This window comes from Monodelphis domestica, chromosome 1 (genome assembly GCF_027887165.1).
Source record: "Monodelphis domestica isolate mMonDom1 chromosome 1, mMonDom1.pri, whole genome shotgun sequence".
Taxonomy (NCBI): Eukaryota; Metazoa; Chordata; class Mammalia; order Didelphimorphia; family Didelphidae; genus Monodelphis; species Monodelphis domestica.
In genome coordinates this window covers 587,643,178-587,667,051 of record NC_077227.1, presented here as the reverse complement: position 1 = coordinate 587,667,051, position 23,874 = coordinate 587,643,178, and the positions used below count along the sequence as shown (strand labels likewise).

Genomic DNA, 23,874 nt, shown 5'->3' with positions numbered 1-23,874 from the left:
GAAAGAGAAGGAAGAAGAGAGAGAGGGGGAAAGAGAGAGAGAGACAGAGCGGGAGTGAGAGGGATCAGGAGAGAGAGGAAGAGAGAGAGACAGGGAGAGGAGAGAGAAGGGAGGGAGAGAGAGAGTGGGAGGGAGAAAGAGGAGAAAGAGATGGAGGAAGAGAGAGAGGGGGGAAAGAGAGAGAGACAGAGAGGAGAGAGAGGGAGAGAGAGACAGAGAGGAGAGAGAGGGATAAGGAGAGAGAGGGAGAGAGAGAGACAGGGAGAGGAGAGAGAAAGGGAGGGAGAGAGAGAGAGGGAGGGAGAAAGAGAAGGAGAATGAGGAGGAAGAGAGAGGGGGAAAGAGAGAGAGAGACAGAGAGAGAAGGATCAAGAGAGAGAAAGACAGAGAGAGAGAGAGAGAGAGAGAGAGAGAGAGAGAGAGAGAGAGAGAGAGAGAGAGAGAGAAGGATCACCTGGCCATCCTACCTAAAAAACTTCCAAGCTGCTGGCCAAGATCGTCCAGTCAGATAAGGTCTATTTTTGCCAAGTGATAAATCTCCAGAGAAATGGAAGCACGATTCTTGAGTCAAAGAAAGCTTTATAAAAAAGGCCAATGACATCTCTTCTGCATCTATGATTGACCAGGTTTAACTTCAGCCCCAGTCTTAGTGTCCAGACAGGTCGCCCACAGGATTTCCCCAAGTCAGGGCTTCAGATAGGCACCAGACAATTTAGCCAACCTCTTTCATGAAGCCAGAGAGCTGAATGACCTCTTGTGCCCTTTAGTTTGGTGAAATAAGGGGTTACACCCAGACTGAAATCCTTGTCAACTCTGGGAGGGAGACAACACGAATCATATAACTTTGTGTGTAATTAGGATTTGCTCCCCAGAACTCTAATTACACATTTGGAAAACTTATGTGGAAATTTGTTGTTAAAGATAAAACATAAACATAAATATAATAAATTGTGTCTATAAAAAAAGGAATAAGGGGGTTATATTTTATATTAAATGCACACCTATGACACGTCCAACAAGTGGCTATTTCAGCTCTGGAGTCCTATTCTGATAAGTCTTACCAGGCTAGAAATGCTTCGAATATGGCCCCAGCAATGTTTGTCCTGTTAAGACAGTTGAACAGATGGAGCATCTTATGACCAGGTTGGCCATGGAGTGATTAATGGTTTGACTTATGGAACTCTCTGAGAGCACTGACCAAATCGTAGATGGAGGTCCCTAGTGGAGGGATTCCCACACCAGTGAAACTCTGAATTCATGAAGTATTGAAACATACTTCCTTTTCCAAAGCGTTAGAGTAAAGTTTTTGAAAATGCAGGTTGAAAAACAGGTTTATTCTGGTTTTTTTTTTTATCTTTAATATTCCCAGGATCTTACCCTCTCCATCTCCTCCCTCCACTATAGAAGACCTCACCCCCAAACTATGCATATATAAATTGTCTTTAGCATTTCTATTGATCAGTTCTTTCTTATGTTTTTATTTATCAGTTAGAAAACTAGAGGGTTTCTTGTTACGCCTTGGTTAAGCCTCCTCAGGGTAGCTTGTGAAAGAGTTAAGGGAAAAGGATCAGGACTTTTTACACAGTAAGTGATCAATAAATATTGATTGGCTAGTCAACTCCAGAGATGATTTAGAAAATGGAAGTTTGGCCGTAGACAGTTATATGAATGAAGCAGAGCTGGTAGCTGGCTGCCTCCTCTTTTGTGACTCTTACTGTCTTTCTTCCCTATCCAGGCACTAAAAGAGAGCCGGGTGACTGGAAACGAGATGAGTCATCTGACATCAGTTTGATTCACCTTTTTTGGAGGCTGCTTTTGTTGAGAGCTTCCCTCTCCGAAATCAGGGACAACTGTGTGTGTTTTGTAAATGTTGTTATTCTGCAGAAGGCAGTAGGAATTTGTAGTGTGCCCAGAGTGGGGCTGTACCAAGTAGCTGCCTGGCAGCCCTGGGACACATATCTTTATCCAGAAAGAGATCTCAGAGGGGGTTTGGATAATGCTGATGGAGACCTGGCAGATGCGCCTCCACTCTGGTCCGTATCTCTGGCTGTGCCTATTCATATCTTTCTTTAAAGGTAGGTTCTGATGATTAACCTGCTTTGTTCCATGAGCCTGATTTAAACAAATGCTTTTAATCTCTCTTTTCTTTAGCTGTTTCATTTAAACATAGATGACTGAAGCATTTAAAACTTGAGTATGTTAGTTTCAGCCAAAAAAAAAAAAGAAAAGAAACTGCCATTGCTGAGTGCATTACTTAATATATGTAAATTTCTATTAAGGAGCCTAGTATTAGGGGTAGAGGACCGAATTGGGGAAAATTGTGATGTGGAATAGAATAGCGTGCCTTTCACTTTGTGGGTTTACTTCTCCCTTATAGCACTGGGAGGACAGTTAATTCCAGGAGTTAAAAACCACTGGCTAGGGATGAGGTTTCCTATTTGTGTCTCTCTTGGTATGTATTTGCTGTTGGTTTGATTCGAATTCTTATTAAAAACTATCATCCAAAAAAACAAAACAAAAAAATCTCATCATCCAGGTGTCATTCCATCAGTTTTGTGGATAATCATCTATGTCTAAGGACCTTCGTTATGCCGGTATCTCCCCCAGAAAGTGAAACATTCTCTTTTTAAAGGTAAAAATCAGGAAAGAACAGCAGTAGGTTGCAATGAACCTCGTTTTAATTTTATATGCTGCTGGATATGCAAGGGAATGTCAGTTTCATATTCACAGAGGTTTCCTCTAGAATATTGTAGAGGGGAAAAAATGTGTTTTCTCTAAGGAACGATCATTCCCCCTTTTCTATGAGTTGCCAATTTAGAAACTTCCTCCTTGTCATTATTTATGATGACAATAATGAGAACCTGTATTTATAGAGCTTCTCTCTGTTTGGAAGCTCCTGACACATCACAGCAAGCAATTTTTTGGTCAGGCCAGGGTTATTGCTCATTTTATTAACAAACTTTATGAGCTTGAAGGAAGTGAAAGGTCCTTTTGGAGCTGCTCAATTTAAATGTATATAAAGTCTCCTGGGGAAATTCATAGAATAACAATTTCTGCATAAAGATTGCATTCCATAGGGACATTGAATTCTGAAAATGAATTATCTCAAGTCAAGAGAAGAGCTAAGAGGAACTATTGGACTGTTTTTTATGTATTTAATTTTTCCATGTGGAGTAATGATTCTTCATTAGCCAGCCCCAGAGTCAGAAATTCCTGGGTTCAAATCTTGCATTTAACATAGGGTGACTACTTAACCTCTTAGTAGAAGAGAAGGAAGTGAGAGAAGAGAGGAGGGGAGAGAGAGAAAGAGAAGAGATGAAGGGAGAGAAGAGGGAGAGAGGGGAGAAAAAAAAGAAAGGAAGGGAGAGGACCGGAAGGGATGGGAGAAGAAGAATTTAACCTTTTAGTACCAGTACCTCCTCCCAATATCAGTTTTCAGTAAGTTTTAGAGGAGGTACCAGATCTGCATTGGTGGAGGGAGTTTCCTCTCTGGGAATTTCTCATACCAAAGAAAATTATGAATCCATACCACACACCCACCCCCATCATGAAAAAAATAACTGAGAAGTATGATTGATATATTTGTAAAGTTCCTCCAGAAATAGGTTACTAAAAATATCAACAAAACAAGTAATGATACAAGTTTGTGGGTTTTTAAAAATCTCTATAGAAAATGAAGTTACAAAAAAGTAATCCACTCTATTTTCTCTTTTATGAGCCTTGCAAAACTCTAAATGATTTGGATTGCAAAGTTGAATGTAACAAGATAGGACATTTTAGGGTTTGGGTGAAATCACTGTGACATTAGCTTTGCTTCATGACAATATTGGGCTGCCTTGCTAAGCTCCTTGCTTATTTTAAAAGCAAGTCAGCCTGAAGACAAGCAAGGACAGGACTTTCCCATGAATAATAGAAATCTTTGCCATTAGAACTTTTGTGAGCTATAAATAGTGTCTCAACTAGAAAATCTGAGTCCTATCTCTTACCTTCCTTCCCCCTCATCTTCTCCCCTTTCTTACTCCCCCCCCCCCCAGCCCAAAACTTCAGGTCACAAAACACTGGCATGGGTAAGAGAATTAGTTGGAGTGGAAGATGGGGCAATGGGAGGGTTCCAGTTAAAAACGTGGGAGACCAAAGTGAAGTTCTAGCTGAATTTTGTATCTGGTCCCAAATGTCCAATGGTGTTTTAGTCCGTTTGAACTTTTTGCAAGAGTTATCCATTCTAAAGCAGGAAATCCTCAGTTTAGCTCCTTAGTCTTTTAGGCACCAAATCTCTTATTAAAACTAGAATTATCAGCAAACATTTAATGACTAACTGCTCTGGGTGAGGCATGGAACTTGGAATTTAAAATTTTTAAATGCAACCTGTGGAGGTGATATTTTAAGACGTTATGATGTTGTGCATTATATCTTGTCTATGTTATATATCAGCTGATGGCTCCATCCACAAATTTTTATTTTTTTCCTGCTGTGTCCAGTACATTAAATTCTCCTGGGTTCTATGATCTTGATCTATGATCTATGATAGGTTGTCTTTCCATCAAATATAGACTGTGACTTCTCTCTGAATTAGTAGTAATTGGTCTTCAAAGTTACCATGGCCAAAATACTTAATCACCTTGTTGGTGGAGCCAGTGTAATGAGGAGCTTCTCCAAAAGTGGCTAGTTAGGTGGATCCTGAAATGAAAGTCTTACAGTGTCACCAGGTCCAAATGGAAAACCTTTCTAGCTTAGAACCTAATGGAGCATACATTCCACACGTACAGCCTTGGAGAACCCAGTCTTACCCCTGTGCCCTCCCTGCCACAATTCATCAATGGGAAGTGAACGAAGCATAACTAGAAATTGCATAAGAATATATAGTCTGACAAAAGAGATTTTCTTTTTCAAAATATTGAAAAAATGCAAAAAAAAAGAAAAAATGCACTTTAAAAAAGATAAGGTAATTAGAAATTACCTAGGTAATATCTGTTTGCCTCAGTTCCTTCATTTGTAAAATGGGGATAATAATAGCACCTACCTCCAGGGCTGATCAAATGTGATAATACTTGTAAAATTTTTAAAAATTGTAAAATGTAAAAAAGTTGTAAAAAAAAAAGTGCCTGGCACACAGGAAGTTCTATATAAATGTTAGCTATTATTATTAAGAAGCTACTAATCGTGTCTTCAGTGATCTTATAATCTCTTTCTAGAATCAAGTCATACATGCATAAAAAAGACTAATAACATAAACAGCTAGGTGAGTACAGGAGAACACCAGGCAACCTGAGACCCTTACCAGCTGTGTGATCCTGGGCAAGTCCCTATTTGCTTCATTTTCTTCTGCTGTTAGATGAGCAAAAGAAGGAAATGGTCAATCAGTTCAGTGTGATATGGAAATCACTTTAAAAGACTGATATATATTAATTTAAGGTCACCAAGGAATTCAGCTATGTAATTCCTAAATGAAAACTCAAGTCAGCAATCAACCTTTTATGGAGTTTTTAATTACAAACAGGAGGAAGAAAGGTATTAGAGATAGAGAGAGAGGGGGGGGGGAGAGAGAGAGAGAGAGAGAGAGAGAGAGAGAGAGAGAGAGAGAGAGAGAGAGAGAGAGAGAGAGAGAGAGAGAGAGAGAGAGAGAAAGGGGAAAGAAGAGAATAGGGCTTAATACCCCCTCTGCTTAGGCTAGGCCAAAGGCCCAAACCCTTAGATAGCTGAGGCAAAGAAAAGAGATCAGTCCCTATCACTCACATGACCAAAATGGAGAAACAGTCTCAGGGGTCTCCACCTCCAGCCTCCTTCAAAGCAAGCCCTCCTCTCAGATCTCTCCAGGAGCTCTCCCCCCAGGACCTCTCTCCTCTCAGACCCTTCAGAGCAAAACCTCTCAGAGCAAAACCTCCTAGAGCAAAACCTCCTCCACTTCTCCTCAGACCCCGCTATCTTTAAGGAAACCATCTAAGTCCCCTCCCCTCAGTTCTCACATCTACCAATCACTGTCAATGTCACCCCTGTGCCAATGGTGGCTCTAGCTTAACCCAGGACTGCCCAGAGGTCTGTTTCCTTTGCACATGTCTGTTGAAGGTCATATTCTCAAATAATTAAATTTTGATCTTTGCTGCAACCCTTCCTAAATCCTGTTACTCTGAGTAGGGTGGAGATTGTAAGTTCCAAGATCTGGTTCTGTCATTCCAAGTATCTCTATTGTATCAATTCTAAAATCAATCATGACTCAAAGAACTTCCTGTTCTATGCTTAAGCATAGGTCAAAGCCCTTTTCATTGTTTAGCAAAAGGTTTCTGTCCTAAAATAGTCTTACGTAGGGAGGAGAAGGATCCTCCCATGCCAAGGAGTTTCACATTCCAATAGAGTTCTTACTATCAGTAGGAAATTTTTCAAGTATGAAATTTCCCAATGGGGAAATTTCCAACATTCATAAGTCTAAGAAATTTTAAGGTTTATATCAGCGCCTTTGTGAAGAAAAGCCCAAATGGGGTCACAAAGATTTAGACACAACTAAAATGATTGCACAATAACAAATAATACAGGCCATATATTATTTGTTGACTATATATTATTAATGAATGGTATAGCCATGGTTTATGCTTCGGCTGAACAGACGGAAGAAACCAATAAGAAGGTTCAACGGCTGAGATGGCGACCCAGCAAAGCACTGTGGAGTGCTTAGGGCGTGTTGGAGCACAAAAGACAACATGGCCATCCAATGCAGCTGACGAAGTCTCCAGGTGGAACGATTTTTCGTGCCACTGGACCCAGGCTTCCAACGCCGAGAGAGTGGGACTATCTCTGTGCATCGACTTTTCCACTTAAATCTCCTTCATGCACAAGTATCTTTGTACACACTCATCTATACACCATAGATGAAAACGCACAAAGACAATCGTCGTCCTCAGTTACCGAGAGATGACTACTATACTATAGCCAAGGAGTGCTACATCTATTCAGAGAAGACCTAGAAGAGTCCAGGAAGGCTTCTTAGAAGATGAAGGACTTGCACATGGCCCTGAGAAATGATGGGGATTCAGATTCAGAGTGGTCAGGGCAATCTCAATTCTCAGATCCTAGAAAGTATAAGACTTTGGGCAAAATGAGTGAACCTTTCTGGGTCTTAGTATTCTCACCTCTAAATGAGGAGGTATTTGGTCCACATGAGCTCTTTCAATTTAAAATCTACACGATGCTGTGTTTGAGGGAACTGAATAAATTGCTTTGGCTAGAAATGCAAGTCTGAGAACAGTAGTAGAGGGATATCTGATTGGAACAGTGATTGGGACACAGATTATAGAGGGCTTTGAATGCCAAGAAGCTTAAAAAATATGTAACATCTGACATTAATAGTTGCTTTGTAGTTTATATAAATGATCACGTTTCACCAAATCACAATCATATCATTATAGAAGATCAGACTTGGAAGAGGCCTTAGAAATTATGTAGCTCAACTTGTCCATGAGCACAAATTCCCTTCTATAACCCAGGCTCTCTGGATTATACATTTAGAACTGGAAGGGACCTCACAGGGCATCCATTCCAATCCCTCCATTTTATAGATGAGGAATCTGAGGGAGGCCCAGAGAGATTAAGTGACTTGCCAAGAGCACAGTGGTAGGAAGTAGTAGAACCAAAATTTGAACGTAGGTCCTATGAGTCCAAATCCAGCGCTCATAAATGGTCATACATGATTGAAATGTTCCATTGAAGAAAAACTACTGAAGTAGCCAGTTATACAGGTATCCTTTCCACATTAGGGGGGCATAGGGGAACAGTGTCCCATTTGGAAAGTCAGTGTAAATCTTTCTGGTTCTCCCTTCTTATCAGAGAAGAAGTCTGAATATCTTCTTTTTCTTTTTGGGGGGTGTTTATAGTACCTTATTGTAAAATTTGGGTTAAGTATTTGGTCATAGGCTATATGTAAATCAACATGAGCATTTCTAGCCTTTGTCATCTGTTGGCTTTTGAGTTCTTTTCGCAAACTTTAATTTTTTACTTATTTTAATTTTAAAAAAGATAGTGTGTACATTTGTGGTATTAGAAGATAACATATTTTGATATCATATAATATTGTGATTATTATGGTTTTTTATATTTTATGCATTTCTGAGTTTCTAAACTTTTTCTGTGTCATCTGGGGGCCTTTGTGGATCATCTAAAACTTCTTCAAAACTCTCCCAAAATTCTCATTTAATTTCTTATGCCAACCGGAGATATATCAAAATCACCATGGGGAAAATCATGATATGGAAGAGATACCTGGACTTGTAGAGTTCTGGAACTGTGAGGAAGTTTTTCCTTACTTGAGCTTGAATTTGTGTATTTGCACTTTCACTAGGTGGTGGGTGGACAGAATGCAAGGACTAGAGTTGGGAAGACTCATCTTACTAAGTTCAAATCTAGCTTTAGACATTTACTAGCCATATGACCCTCGGCAAGTCTCTTAACTCCAATTGCCTGACCCTTACTGTGTTTCTGATCCAGAGTCAATTGTATTATATTATAGAAAAAAATACTGGATCTCAAAGTCAGAAAATATGAGCTGAGTCTCAACTCTGACATTTATTAACATTATTACCTAGGGAAATCCTTTTGAGTTTCATTTTCTTCTTCTATAAAATAGGAATGATACCCACATCACTTATCTTGAAGAGTTCCTGTGAGGATCAATTATTTTTGTATCAATAATTAAGAATTTAAAAAAAGAAGAAAAAAGAAAATACATGAGGGTAATATGTAATTAGCCTGGAAAGATAGATTAAGGATTATATTGTGCTTTGAATGACTAATAAAAGGCTTTGTGTTTTTTGTTTTTTAAACCCTTACCTTCTGTCTTGGAATATGATGTGTTGGTTCTAAGGCAGAAGAGTGGTAAGGGCTAGGCAATGTGACTTGCCCAGGGTCACACAGCTGGGAAGTGTCTGAGACCAGATTTGAACCCAGGACCTCCTGTCTCTAGGTCTAGCTTTTCATTCACTGAGTTACCTAGCTGCCCCGGCTTTGTGTTTTATACAAAATAATAATAATAATAATTAGATAATAAGGGATTGCTGAAGCTAACTTTTGAGCAAGGAAGTGACATCATTAGCTTAGGGTGGTGACTGGATCCTCCAATCAAATATCATAGATCTTATGATCCCCATCTCATTGGCTTTTCCCAATCATTACTTTCCCAGCTATAGGCTTCATTGAGTCACTTTTTCCAGGTCATTAATATATGAAGCATTTAATCAGATTAAGTAAAAGCAAAAACATCACTTACAAATAAGAAAGATATAGACCTACTCCCTCTCTAAGACAGACATCTTTGGGGGGCTGAAGGTAAACCTTTCACCTCCCATTGGTTCAAGAATAGTAAACTTGTCAGTCATTCACAAATAACACAGAATAGATGCTAGACTTCCCTGTTATCCCACTAAGGGCTACAGGAACTGTGATCCTCACCTGAGACTTCTCAGGTCATCAATAAACAACATAAGTGCTTTGCTGGGGAAGGAATGTAGACAAACCAATGGCTCGACGAAGATGTTTGAATCTCACAGGAACTCTTCAAGGTTAGTGGTGTGTTAGTGATGAAGGGTAATAATATTAATAAATGTCAGAGTTGAGACTCAATTGGTATTTTCTGACTTTGAGGTCCAGTATATATTTTTCCACAATAGTGTTTTTTACAATAGCCTTCATAATGGTTCATTGACATCTTTCTAACATAACGTCACACTCTGGCTGCTACTTGCCCATCAAATGTTCTCTTTCATTAGAGTACAGGTCATCACCCGTCGGGCTGAGGGCAGATAATGTATTTTGTCTTTAGCCTGCTGGAATCGTGGTTTGCCATTATACTGCTCTAACCTGGTGGCATTTTGCAAAAGGAAATTTTGCTGTGACTTCCTGAGCATTAAGCAGTGGTTGACCAATTCAGAGATATTAAAGAAGGAATTTCTGCACTGAATAGAAAGATGGATTAGATGATCTCAAATGGAGCCCAAAGGCCCTTCCAGCACTAAGGTTCTGTAAGAAATTTTCCTTTTGATTGAAAAAAGATGCCACAGTAAAACTTCAGCCTTGGTATAACAGCCACACAGGAGTAGAATGTGTGGCTAAGAAACAGAAACTGAAAATATGCTCATTATTTTCAAAAATACTGCAGCTAAAGACATTTTTTTTAAACCCTTACTTTCTGTCTTAGAATCAATACTGTGTATTGGTTCCAAGGCAGAAAAATGGTAAGGGCTAGGCAATGGGAGGTTAAGTGACTTGGCCAGGGTCATACAGCTAGGAAGTGTCTGAAGTAAGATTTGAACCCAAGACCTTCCATCTCTAGGTCTGGCTTTCAAGCCACTGAGCCACCCAGATGCCCCTAGCTAAAGACATTTTGAGAGAAATTTGTATGCTGCTTCCTTTGAACTAACACATTTTGTCAATCAGACATTGAAAAATCAACCTCACCACCATACTTAAGTTCCATCGTTCTTAAGATTCTGCCCCTGCAGAAGAGTCCTCCTAACTTCTGAGGCCTTCTGGCAAAAACAAGTTGTTCAGAAACCACTTTGGAAAACTTGCATGAATTGGTTTTTTAACCACAAAAGTTTTATGCAATGCCTTTCCTCAGTTAGCTGCCATTTCCCAAGACTTCAGTTTTCTATTCACTCATGGGGCCATTTTGCTTTGAAAGCCTATGAAATACCACATTTCCCTTTGTTTGGGTCCAACGCAGGTTATGCCGCTTGTGAGTCTGAAGAACGCCTGTTTCATAAGCTGTTTTCTCATTACAACCAGTTCATCAGGCCTGTAGAAAATGTGTCTGATCCTGTCACGGTGCATTTTGAAGTGGCAATTACCCAGCTGGCCAATGTGGTGAGTGATGCGGAATGAAAGAAGCATTTATTTAGTCACACAGCTTATTATAAATGGTGGAACTGGGATTCAAAACTAGATTCCAAGGCCAGTGCTCATTGCATTATACCAAACTGTGAGGAGGCTAATTTTTGACTAGAGGTAAATATGAGTTGCTATCCTTTAAAGTCTTCGCTTTGGGATTCTGTACAAGTATTCTAATAAGATAGCATGGTGTAGTGGAGAGGGTGCTGGATTTGGAATCAGAGAATCTAAATTTAAGTCAATAAGCATTTAGTTAATGCCTACTATGTGTGATACAGAGCAGTTAGGTAGTGCAGTGAATAGAATACTGGTCCTAGACCAAGGAAGACTTGACTTCAAATCCAGCCTCAGGCACTTACTTAGCTGTGTGACCTTGGGCAAGTCATTTATTCCTGTTTGCCTCCATTTACTCATCTGTAAAATGAACTGGAGAAGGAAATAATAAACCATTTCACTATCTTTGCCTAGAAAACCTCAACTAGGATTAAAAAGAGTTGGACACAATTGAAACAAGTAAACAACAATAACAAATCTGGGTTCAGATCCTACTTCTGCCACTCTTGATCTAGCGTGGGCCAATGTCTATGCCTCAGGTCCATCATATGGAAGATAAGAGAGTTGGACTAGACCGGTGGTACCATATTTAAATAGAAATAGGACCACTAAATTATATAAAACAATCCCTGCAAGGCTTAGAAAACCATATATTAATATCATCTGTGTTTTATTGTATTTTTATTTTGTTAATTATTTCCAAATTACATTTTAATCAAGTTTTCAACACTCAGAAATGTCATGGGCCATGTGTTCAGGACTAGATGACCTTTAAGGTCCCTTCTCTCTCTAAATATAGGTGATCCTACATTTCTGTGTTTAAAATATATCTGGTATTATTGGCTTCAGAGCCTTTTACATGCCACCAAGAATGCAGGCTCAGTCTCTTTGTTTATGTATAGCCACATCTAATTTTTAAAGATTTAAAACAGTATTATGCCATTGATCACTCAGTTTATTCATCAAACCTAACTATGAATGCCTGTCAGTTATTTTTAAAGATCAAATAAATTTTTTTTTTAAACCCTTACCTTCCGTCTTGGAGTCAATACTCTACTGGTTCCAAGGCAGAAGAGTGGTAAGGGCTAGGCAATGGGGGTCAAGTGACTTGCCCAGGGTCACACAGCTGAGAAGTGTCTGAGGTCAGATTTGAACCTAGGACCTCCCGTCTCTAGGGCTAACTCTCAATCCACTGAGCTACCCAGCTGCCCCCGATCAAATAAATTTAAAAAAAATCTTTACCTTTCATCTTAGAATCAATTGATTTCAAGGCAGAAGTGGCTAAGCAATAGAGGTTAAGTGACTTGCTCAGGGTCACATAGTTAAGATGAGTCTGAGGCCAAATTTGAACTGAGGACCTCCCATCTCTATGTCTGGTTTTCATTTTTTTTTCATTAAATTTTTTTTTTATTTTTAAATATTTTTTCATAGTTACACGATACATTTTTTTCTCCCTCCCCTCTTCCTTCATCCCTTCTGGGGGTGACAAGCAACTCCACTGAGTTATACATGTGTTAACTATGTCTGGCTCTCAAACCACTCAGCTACCTAGTTGCCTTCATCAAATATGCCCTTAAAGAGTGAATCTCTGTCAAATATGGGTATATTAAAAAACCCTCAAAACCCACAAGGCTTTTTCTGCCATCTTGCAGAACCATCACCATGAATATCCTAGAAGCAGCTTTAAAAAAACATCAACTACTTAGAGAAGGGAGGAAAACACCAGGTTCTCATGAAGCTGAGCTCTAAAATAATTGTCTTCATCTTAATTGTGATGCCCAAGCACAGTTAGAGTGGCAAATCTGAGATTATTAATGATCAGAGAGCAGAAAAATTGCTGAGAACCCATGAGCAGATTAAATAAGGGCAAGTAGTTAGCCTCAGAATTGCTATTCAGTGGAAAGATCTACAAAAGAGGTAGGATTTAATATGCTCCTTTCTTGTCAATTTGGGTTCATTGTGCAGTGGGTTCATTCATACTCTCAGTTGGCATCAGGGAGCATAAAAAAGCAAGACAAAAACACACAGGTGGAAAAATCCTAGCATATTCTTTTTTTTAAGGGTATAAAATACATAGACACGTAAAATGTTCTAATGGAAAAAAATTAAAATTAAAAGCACTGTAGGATATTGTGAATTTTAGATTTATTCCACTCTGCTTAGGCTAACAAACAGGAATGTCTACACCCCTACTTAAGGATTAAGTGTTGAGAAGGATGGCCTATGACCGACATGTGCTAGCAAGTGGTAAATAAGAAACAATTGACAGACTCCCCCTGGGCTGTCCTAAGTCAAGTTTAAGCTACCACTGGTACATGTGAAACACAGGAAGTGATGTAAAAAAAAGAGTCTATATATTCGTGTCACTTCCTCTCTCTAGTCTCTATTTCGTGATGGAGACATGGCTGGTGGTAGCGTGCTAGGCGTCTTGCTGTCTTGGCATGCCTACAGCTTTTGTCTGGGTTTGGCTGTGAGCGTCTTTAGTGCGGTGACTGGGAGAAGCTCAATATTGTGGGTTAGGTGAGGCATCTTCCCTGTGCTCTCTCGGAGTTTAGGCTGATTCCTTTTTTTTTCCCTTTACCTTTCCTAAAAACACCATTCTCCTAGAAGGTCCCTCATCTCAGAGGAGGCCTCATGGCCGGAAGGTCTCTGAACTCCCCTTGGCTCAGGCTAGAGACCGGAGAAATCTTATACCCTTTTCCCTCTCTCTTTTTCTTAATTCCTTCCCTCTATATTAATTAAACCACCATAAAATTCCCAAACTGATTTGAGTATTTTTATTGGGATTTAGAAATTAAATCCCTGGCAACCAACTAAATTTATGTTCAGTTAAACCCCCCTAAATTTATCCTTAACAATCTAAGGAGAATTTCAAAAAAACTGTTCTAAACTTATTTTGAATAATAAGAGAATTACCCAGGAGTAAATTTATAGGCTCTCCAAGATAACTACTTTGATCAGGGAAATAGTGTTTATTTCATTTTAATCAATCAATCAATTAATTAATGAGTAATGTTTTTCCATGGTTCCATGATTCATGTTCTTTCTCTCCCCTCCTCCTTCCCCTCTCCTGGAGCTGATGAGCAATTCTACTGGGTTTTACGTGTACCATTATTCAAAACCTAGGAAGTAGTTGTTTAGATTAAGTCCTGTCTTATTAGTTTAAAAGCAGGGGCAGCCAGGTGGCTCAGTAGACATAGAGATAAGCCTAGAGACAGGAGGTTGGGGGTTCAAATAAAGTCTCAGACTATAAAAAATTAATATGCAATAATTTAAATATTATATTTTAAGAGATTTATTAATGATCATTAGAAATAACAAAATAAAAAGATAACAAATTAAAACCAGATGCCCATGGCTAATCAATCTGTTCAAAAAGCCCACTCTACCAGTCATGACAGAAAGCAAAGAGAGCAAGACCAGGAACCCACCCAAAATATCCCCCTGTCTATGTTAGCACACAATGACAGGAAGTGGGTTCCTGGGAAATGTAGTTCAAAGGCACAAGGTTTCCAATTACACAAGATACTTCTTAGGTGCTTGACCCTGAGCAAGTCACTTAACCCCAATTATCTAGACCTTATTGCTCTTCTGCCTTGGAAGCTGATATTAAGACAGAAGGTAAAGGTTTAAGAATTAATCAAATTTTTAAAAAAGTCATTCATGATATCTTAGCAGGTGTCTTAAGGCATTTTGTGTCACGGAGCTTTTTGGCCGTCTGGTGAAGCCTATGGACCCTTTCTCAGAGTAATGTTTTTGTCATTCAATGGTTCAACAAGCAGACAACTGTAGTATCTCCCTCCTAGGGTTGCTGTGAGACTCAAATGCAAAATACTTGGTAAATTTTGAAGCACTATACAGGATGTCCCAAAATTCTTAGGGCAGCTTCACTAAATGCAACAAGAGGAACAAAGACTTTTGGGAAACCCTATTTTCCAGATGAAGAAACAGAGGCAATCAGGGTTAAAAGTGACTTGCCCAAGTCACTTGACCCCCATTGTCTAGCCCTTAGCACTCTTCTTTCTTGGAACCAATACACAGTATTGATTCTAAGACGGAAGGTAAGGGTTAAAAAAAGTGACTTGCCCAGGGTCACACAGCTAGTAAGTATCTGAGACCAGATTTGAACTCAAGAAGATGAACTCAAGAGCCTGACTCCAGGCTCAGCACTTTATCCATTGTAGAACCTAACTGCCTCCCAGTTATTAGCACTGGTGGTGGTGGTGGTACTATAATATTTTGAGATTTTAAGTATGGAGTCTTCTGCTTTTGCACTAAAGTTAGTTACTTTTTCTAATTTTTAAAAAATTATAATAACTTTTAGTTTAATTAGAAATAATTTGGAATAATTAGAAATAATTTTTATAAATGTGGGTCCCCGTAGGAGCAACATGCTCCTTTTTTGTTGGAACAGGGGAGAATTTTTGTCTTTCTATTTCTAAAAGTCTTTCTATTCTGGGTCTAATCACCAATAGCAAGAGGAATCTTTTCTACCTTAACTGAATCAATTATTCAATCAACTTATTGCATATCCACTGTTTGCAACCCATTGGAGAAACATGACAAAATCCCCATCGTCAAGAAATTTAATATTTATTTGGAATTGAGACATAGAACACAAGGAAGCAACCACCAAGGGACAGCTGGATGGCTCTGTGGATGGAGAGCCAGGCCCAGAGATGGGAGGTCCTAGGTTCAAATCTGGCCTCAGATACTTCCTAGCTGTGTGACCCTGGGCAAGTCACTTAACCCCCATTGCCTAGCCCTCACCACTCTTCTGCCTTGGAACCAGTAGAGCATTGATTCCAAGATGGAAGGTAAGGGTTAAAAAAAAAAAGCCACCACTGACAGAAGGCTATATATGATAAAAAAAATAATAACAGATTTAAAAATAGTATTTCCCATTTTTAAAGGCATTTTGAGTATGTTAATTGTGAGGTAGGTAGGGCAGGTGTTCTGATGACCATCTGACAAATGATATACCGAAAGCAATAGCTTCAAGTTAAATGCCTTGCCCCAAGATCACATAAGTAGCACATTGCAGGACTGGAATGAGAACCTGTTTTCACTGTAGTCTGATGCTCTTTCTACAACTCTATTAAGCAGAAGGGGAGGCAAAGCATTTGCTAAATACTTACTCTGTGCTGGGTACAATCTAGAGACAATAAAAATTAGAGAAATCCATAGAGGGAGAGATCCCTGTGGGTTGGGCTGCTCAAGGAAAGCATCACTAAAGATGTGGAGCTTGAGCCCAGCATATCATCACATTCCCTTTCTTTTTAAATTTGAAAATTTTTATTTAATTAATTAATTTAGAATATTTTCCCATGGGTCCTTGATTCATATTCCTTTCCTCCCCTCCTACCCCCCCCTCCCGTAGCCAATGAGCAATTCCATTGGGTTTTACATGTGTCATTGATCAAGACCCATTTCCATATTATTGATATTTGCACTAGACATCGTATTCCCTTTCAAAGCCAATAGGGAAGAACGTAGGGAAGTTGGGTGGCTCAGTGTATAGAGTGCCCGCCCTGGAGTCAGGAGGACTTGGGTTCAAATATGGTCTCTGACACTTCCTAGTGGTGTGATCTTGGGCAAGTCACTTCACCCCAATTGCCTGGTTCTTCTGTCCTAAAACTGATGCCAAGACAAGCCAAGAGTTAAAAAAAAAAAAAAAGAAGCCAGTGGGACTGAGGCCTTACTTAGAAGGAGGCAAATGTGAGGGAGTCCAAGAAAGTCTGACTGTGTCTTCTCTCTGATTGTATACATTCAAATGTGAATTTTTTGGGGGGGGTATTATTATTTTTAATGTTATTCACACCATTTACCTCCACTTACTTTGGCTAATCTAGGATTGATTGTTAATGGAGTCCAAATTTTTATGCTAACATACAACTGTGTTCGATGGCATTTGTGATATTTAATATGGAGGTTATTATTTTTTTCCCTTTAGGATGAAGTTAACCAGATCATGGAAACCAATCTGTGGCTGCGCCATGTATGTATCCCAATTCCTCCTCTGTCTGTTTCTTACTGGATAAGTAATGTCTTCTTTCTGAAATCCACAGACCCTCTCTGTTCCTGTCTTTGTACACCAACAAAATATTCTGTCACCCAAAATTTCATCTTAAAGAATATAAATCAATCCCCCATTTGCAGAAGTAGAGTATTAAAGATTTCTGTGAGGTCTGGTTAATGAGGCAGCTAGGTGGTTTAGTGGAAGGAGCGCTGGGCCTGGAGTCAGAAAGACCCGAGTTCAAATCTGGTCTCAGACACACTTACTATCTGTGTGACCCTGGGCAAGTCACTTAACCCTCTCTGCCTCAGTTCCTTCATCAGTAAAATGACCTGGAGAAGGAAATGGCGAACCACTCCAGTATCTGCCAAGAAAACCTCAAAGGAGATCATAAAGAGTCAGACATGCTTGGAAGGAATGAAATACCATGAACTCAACATAGTTCTATGTCCTACGGGAATCCTTCCTTGATCCTTCCAATTGTTAGCGGTCTCCCTGATCCACAATTCCTAAATGACTTTGAGCATACTTTATATTTACTTATTTATAAATCTGTTATTACTTCTCTTCTCATCCAAAGGGAGTGGAAACTCTTTGAGGGCAGGAAATTTTTTTGTTTTTACAATCCTAGTACCTTGCATAGTTGTCTGCACATAAAAGGTACTTCATTGTGGCCGATTAAAATTAATTGAATTAAGTAGGGGGCAGCTGGGTAACTCAGTGGCTTGAGAGCCAGACCTAGAGACGGGAGGTCCTAGGTTCAGATCTGGTCTCAGACACTTCCCAGCTGTGTGACCCTGGGCAAGTCACTTGACCCCCATTGCCTAGCCCTTACCACTCTTCTGCCTTGGAGCCAATACACAGTATTGATTCTAAGACAGAAGGTAAGGGTTTAAAAAAAAAATTGGTAGTTTCTGATTAGAAATAGACCACCTTATATGGCTAGTATTTCCCCCATTCAATAAGGATATCTAAAAGTTGACTGATCACCTGTGTCAGGGATTATAAGGGGATTCCTGCTCACCATTCCCCTAGGTAATTCAGATCACAGCAGTTTAATAGAGACAGACTTTCCTTCTCAGGACTCATGTGAACCTCCAGACCCAAGTAAATACTATTTGTGTAAATACTTTGTGTTTTATTCTTTAAGATTTATTGGTCTTTTAAAAATTAATTTATTTATTTTAAATATTTTTCCATGGTTCCATGATTCATGTTCTCTCCCTTCCCTCTTTCCTCCCCGCTCCTGGAGCTGGCAAGCAATTCCACTGAGTTATACATGAATTATTTGTGTTAATACTTTAGAACACGAGGAAGTAAAAGTGAACCTAACAGAAGAAAGTTCCTGAACACCTGGTTTGAAAATGGCCATTTTCTCTTTTAGATCTGGAATGATTACAAATTACGTTGGAATCCGGCAGAATACGACGGAATTGAATTGCTTCGGGTCCCTGCAGATAAAATTTGGAAGCCTGATATTGTTCTCTATAACAAGTAAGCCCTGTTTTTCTTTCCCTTTCAAAAGGTGGCTCTATACGTTATCTTCCATCTGGCCCCACATAGCCGAAGCCTCATTGTCCGTGTTGCCCGGTTTCTTTTTCAGTGCTGTTGGGGATTTCCAAGTTGAAGGCAAGACCAAAGCCCTTCTTAAATATGATGGCATGATAAGCTGGACCCCGCCAGCTATTTTTAAAAGCTCTTGCCCTATGGATATTACCTTTTTCCCTTTTGACCATCAGAATTGTTCCTTGAAGTTTGGCTCCTGGACATACGACAAAGCGAAAATTGACCTTTTAATCATTGGCTCAAAAGTGGATATGAATGATTTTTGGGAAAACAGTGAATGGGAGATAGTTGATGCTTCCGGCTATAAGCATGACATAAAGTATAACTGTTGTGAAGAGATCTACACAGACATAACCTATTCCTTTTACATTAGAAGACTACCAATGTTTTACACGATTAACTTGATCATCCCTTGTCTCTTCATTTCATTTCTGACAGTTTTAGTTTTTTACCTTCCATCAGACTGTGGAGAAAAGGTGACGCTTTGCATTTCTGTTCTGCTCTCTCTGACTGTGTTTTTGCTCGTAATCACAGAAACTATCCCTTCCACCTCCCTTGTAATTCCTCTGGTGGGTGAATACCTGTTGTTCACCATGATTTTTGTGACACTCTCCATTGTAGTGACAGTGTTTGTGCTAAATATTCACTATCGGACTCCTACCACACACACCATGCCCAAATGGGTCAAAACTGTTTTCCTTCAGATGTTACCAAAAATCCTAATGATGAGAAGGCCTCTGGAAAAGCAGAGGGAGAAGCGTTCAGATAAAAACTCTGAAGAGTTTGCCAGGAAGCCTGCCAAGATCAAATTTGCTGAATGTAGAGATCCCAAGTTATTTGAAGAACAGGAATGTTGCCATTGTAACAAATCCAATGAGCTGGCTACCAGTAAGAAGAGATTAAGTTATCAGTCTTTAAAATGGATGACAGAACATTTGGAATACTCATCTGAAGTCAAAGATGTGATTGATAGTGTCCAATTCATAGCAGAAAACATGAGGAACCAAAATGAAACAAAGGAGGTAACTGCATGACTTTCTTTTAAAAAAATTCAATTTTATTTTTATTTTCAGGTCTATACTATTTTCTTCTCTTCTTCTTCCCCTGATTGCCCATTGAAAAAGCAAAAAAACCAAACCAAAACAAAACCCATAACATCATAAAAATATATAGTTAAGCAAAACATATTCCTAAATTGATAGTTTGTTTTCCCCTACCTCTCACCCCAATGCCTCAATCCTCATTCTAAATTCCTCATTATTTCCCTGGTGGTAGGTAGTAAATCTAAGACTTTCTTAGCTGATGGAATTCCACACTCCCATTGGTAATGTTGGTGACAGAGATCAGGGGCTCTGATAATCACCATTTATTATTATTATTTTTTTTATTAGACAGAAGAAGTGTTTAAGCATGTGGTAATCAACAGAAATGGAGTCGGTTATTCTGGAGAACCTAGACATACAAGACCATTGAGGAAAAGCAGTAAAATAGATCCCATTCTCTAAGATGTCTTTAGTAAAGAAAATTCATTTCTTCTTTTTTTGGATTTCAGGTGGAAGATGACTGGAAATACGTGGCCATGGTAGTAGATCGAGTGTTTCTTTGGGTGTTTATAATTGTTTGTGTATTTGGAACAGCAGGATTATTTCTACAACCTCTAATTGGAAACACAGTAAAATCCTAACTTTGTCTGCTTCCTTTCTCTTTTGCCTTCTGAAATGCAGGGTCTAGATTTGGTGAATACTCCTTGACACAATGAAAAGGGGATGAGGCCATCCCTCAAGTCCCCAAATTGTACAAATCTTCCCCTTCACACCAACCCTGCCTCTCCCCACCATTAATTAGGGAAGCTATTAGCATGAGAGAGAAGACTGTCCTTGCTGTAATGTCTTTTTTTGTGACATGTAGAACTCCTTTGTGGCAGTAGTGCCAAAAAACAGGATGCTAGCCTGCCTGTGCTATATTGGATTTTTGCTGTTTCTCATGGTTCTGTTTCAGGAAATGGATTTGACCTGTGGAGTGTCTGAACCAAGTCATATCAACCTATGGGTTTTTTTGGGTTTGCTCTCTGTCAATGTTACAATGCCTTCTAGTGTCAAAGTCACCTGATTGCCCTTCCTGAAGATTATAAATTGTGAAATACTGTCAGTTGTGTTGATCGATGCATGTCTCTACAATATGATTCAAATAATTTAGTAGTATTCAGGAAAACTAACAGGCAAGACCAAGGGATGGATAGATTTCTTCTTTGAGGGGTCATTTGTTTTCCCCTGCCTCTCACCCCAAAGCCTCAATCCTCATTCTACATCCATCATCATTTCTGTGAAAGGGAATTCTTTATTCCTTTTGTCTATTTTGAGTTAATCAACCAAGAACTTAAAGTACCTCATTTAACACAAAGTAAGAGAGTTCACAAGTCACTAACTAGAAAAAGTTCACAACTCCAAAGGCCACAAGCCCTGCCCTTTCCTGGGCAGTGCTAGGCACATTGGGAAACTGTGATTAGTTCCTGTGAAGAGGGGGAGCAGCAGGAAGTGATGTGAACAAAGGGTTGTAAAAAGCAAGACCAAAAAGAAGATTCATTCATTCCTTGGCTCTTCTGGGAGGAGCTCTCCTGGAGGACGATTCTGCGCTGGAGGCTTTCTGGGTGAGTGACTGGAGCCAAAGGAAGAGACTTCTGTTGAAGTGCCTTGCTGAAGGCACCACTGGGACTCCTGGCTTAAAAGACTAAAAAGTTGGGTCTGACCCAACTTCAGGCTGTCTGTCAGTAGATTTTCGCTCATATCTCCAAATGTTATCCCCTGTTTTCTCAATAGATACATTCTCCATTCAGTTAACTCATGAAAGTCCCCCTGAAAATACCCCTGAATGTAAACAACTTTTAAGATTTCTTGTTCAGGATGTAGTTTGACAAACTGTATTGATCCATCTATTTCTGCAACCACTGTATTTATTGTTAAACAACCACCATTTATTAGGCTCCCTGTGAACTTGACAACTGATTGATATGATGATACAGATGTTTATGCCTTACAACGAATTTCTAACAATCTAAGTCATCCTAAACGTTTTATTGCAGCCTTAATTTTGTCAGTAATCGCATCCTTGGCTGCATCCACTACTGCTCTTGTTCAAACAGTCCACACTGCACAACATGTAGACAATCTTTCTAAGAATGTTTCACTTGCTCTCTTAACCCAAGAACACATAGATAAGGGGTTAGAGGCTTGTTTAAATGTCTTAGAAGAAGCCATCATTTATATTGGCAATCAGTTACAGAATATAAAAGTGAGATTTAAATTAGCCATGCTGAGTACAAATGGATTTGTGTTTCTCCCCTTCCTTATAATCAATCAGATATTCCTTGGGAAAATATACAATAACACATATATGGAATTTGGAACCCCTCAGAATTTTCTATTGACCTGAAAACACTGCATAAACAAATTGTGGATATTAGCCATTCCAGTACTTCCCTTTATTTGGTCTCATCTATTGCAAATTCATTTTATGACAGTGTTTCTTCTTATGTATCCCATAACAGTCTCATTCACACCCTTATTGCCTGTGGATATGCTCTTGTCTTATTTTTTCTCATTCTTGTTTGCTTTCCAATTATCATCCAACGCTTAGGATCCAACATATGTCAAGTCCAAATCGAGATGAAGCCGCTTACTTTAAAAAATAAAAAGGGAATTGATGCCGGAGGCCATCATACCCCGACCAATTGACAAGGTCATGATCTGAGGAAGGAAGGTCAGCAAAACAGACCCCAGAATGAGGGCCCTCCGCTGATCCCCTTCTGTGACTTCTCTCTCCAAATTGTCCCCACTAATGGACTTGTTATGATTATTATTCTCTCCCCAGTATAGGAGAAATAATATGAGAGCAAATACTAATAGGATCAATAATCTTATACCCTACTTTAAGCCCCCTATGTTATTACCCCCAAAAAGATTGCAGTTACAGAATTCAAGCCCAAAGATTACTGCCCATAACCCCTCCTTTCTCAAGCACAAGACACGCTCCAAGGCCCTACAATAAACGACCAAAAGCTTAAGTACTATAATGAATCTTCTCCTACAGTTACCACACTCCAATGAATTTGTTGGAACAGAAGCCAAGCAGCATTGCTAGGCACTTTAAAGCAACAAAAGAAAAACAGAACTTGTAAATTGAGGAAAATCCCCAAACAGATCTGCTTTAAGTCCTCACACCTAGATACGAATATGTTTTGTTGTTCATCTCCCAAACAATTATGATGATACTGAAAGCTGACCAAAAGCACAGTGATCCTCTCAGCAGGTCAAGGGGTACTAACCTATAAAAGGCTTTATTCACATTAATCATATCTATCACAGAGTGTTGTAGAAACCTAGTAAATAATCACAGAATTCTTTGTTGTAGTAACATCACAAGAGCGTTGTTTAGGTGATTTGATAATATCCAAGTATAATGTAGAATGTCACATACATAGAGAATTGATTGTGTGTATGTATCTGAAAACCTATATAATAAACAAACCATGATACTATGGCAGAGCACTGTGTGTGATGCCTGCATATGTGGGTTGAATGCACGGTGTTTCTCATCTTCATTTCTCGACCGTGACGCCAAACCTGGGCAGAGACCCTGGGTCCTCAGAGAGGCCGCTGAACGGACTTCTGTAGTGGGGAGCACCAACAGCTTGAGGAAGAGCTCCTATGTGACATCTGACCATTAGAAAGCTTTTTCATATATGCTATCTCCCAATAACTTTGTGGGGCAGGTGATATAGGCATCTCCTTTTTGCAGATGAGAAGAATGAAGATGATAAAAGTTAAAGCTATTTGCTCAAGGTCACAAAATTGTTAAGTGGCAGAGATTGAATTCTACCCCAGGACTTCTAATTCTCAATTCCTTTGTCCTTTCCATACTTGGCAAATAGTGGGTGCTTAATAAATATATATTGACTGACTGTACCAACAAGGCCACCCAGTGTAGTCAGGGTTTGTCTCTATAGATGGGGGGTGGTGTTTTTAGTCAATATGAAATTATGATTCTGGGGTTTGGGAGGGGTGTTGCAGGGAAACCCCATTGGGACAATTCCAGGACTAATGCTGAATTTGTTGACTGAATGGAACACTCCCCTTTGAGTGCAGGAATGCTATCCTATTGTGCTCAATATCCCTAAAGTAATACTTTTAATAAAGTCGAGAGAAAGGAGTTTTGTAGCATTTCCTTGAGTCTTTAGAATAAAAGTACTTATGTAAGGAATTATGTTTATTGTTATTCAATCATTTCAATTGAGGCTGGTTCTTTGTGACCCCTTTTGGGTTCTCTTGGTAAAGATCCTGGAGTGGTTGGCCATTTCCTTCTCCAGCTCATTC

At 39.3% G+C, this 23,874-nt stretch overlaps 1 protein-coding gene across 1 annotated transcript; it reads left to right on the top strand.

The window, feature by feature from the left end:
* Window positions 1-1,006: 1,006 nt before the first annotated feature.
* On the top strand, window positions 1,007-23,084 carry CHRNA6 (cholinergic receptor nicotinic alpha 6 subunit). Its single transcript, XM_001381900.4, has 6 exons — window positions 1,007-2,075; window positions 10,706-10,845; window positions 16,877-16,921; window positions 18,324-18,433; window positions 18,543-19,527; window positions 20,058-23,084. The coding sequence occupies exons 1-6, from the start codon at window positions 1,997-1,999 to the stop codon at window positions 20,187-20,189; spliced, it is 1,491 nt and encodes a 496-aa protein (XP_001381937.1). The 5' UTR covers window positions 1,007-1,996; the 3' UTR covers window positions 20,190-23,084.
* Window positions 23,085-23,874: the final 790 nt, after the last annotated feature.

Bases quoted from the DNA above. Each gene is read 5' to 3' on its own strand.
- CHRNA6 (XM_001381900.4), top strand. From the start codon at position 1,997: ATGCTGATGGAGACCTGGCAGATGCGCCTCCACTCTGGTCCGTATCTC. The intron at 2,076-10,705 runs GTAGGTTCTGAT...GGTCCAACGCAG, and splicing joins ATTCATATCTTTCTTTAAAG to GTTATGCCGCTTGTGAGTCT. The intron at 10,846-16,876 runs GTGAGTGATGCG...TTTTCCCTTTAG, and splicing joins TTACCCAGCTGGCCAATGTG to GATGAAGTTAACCAGATCAT.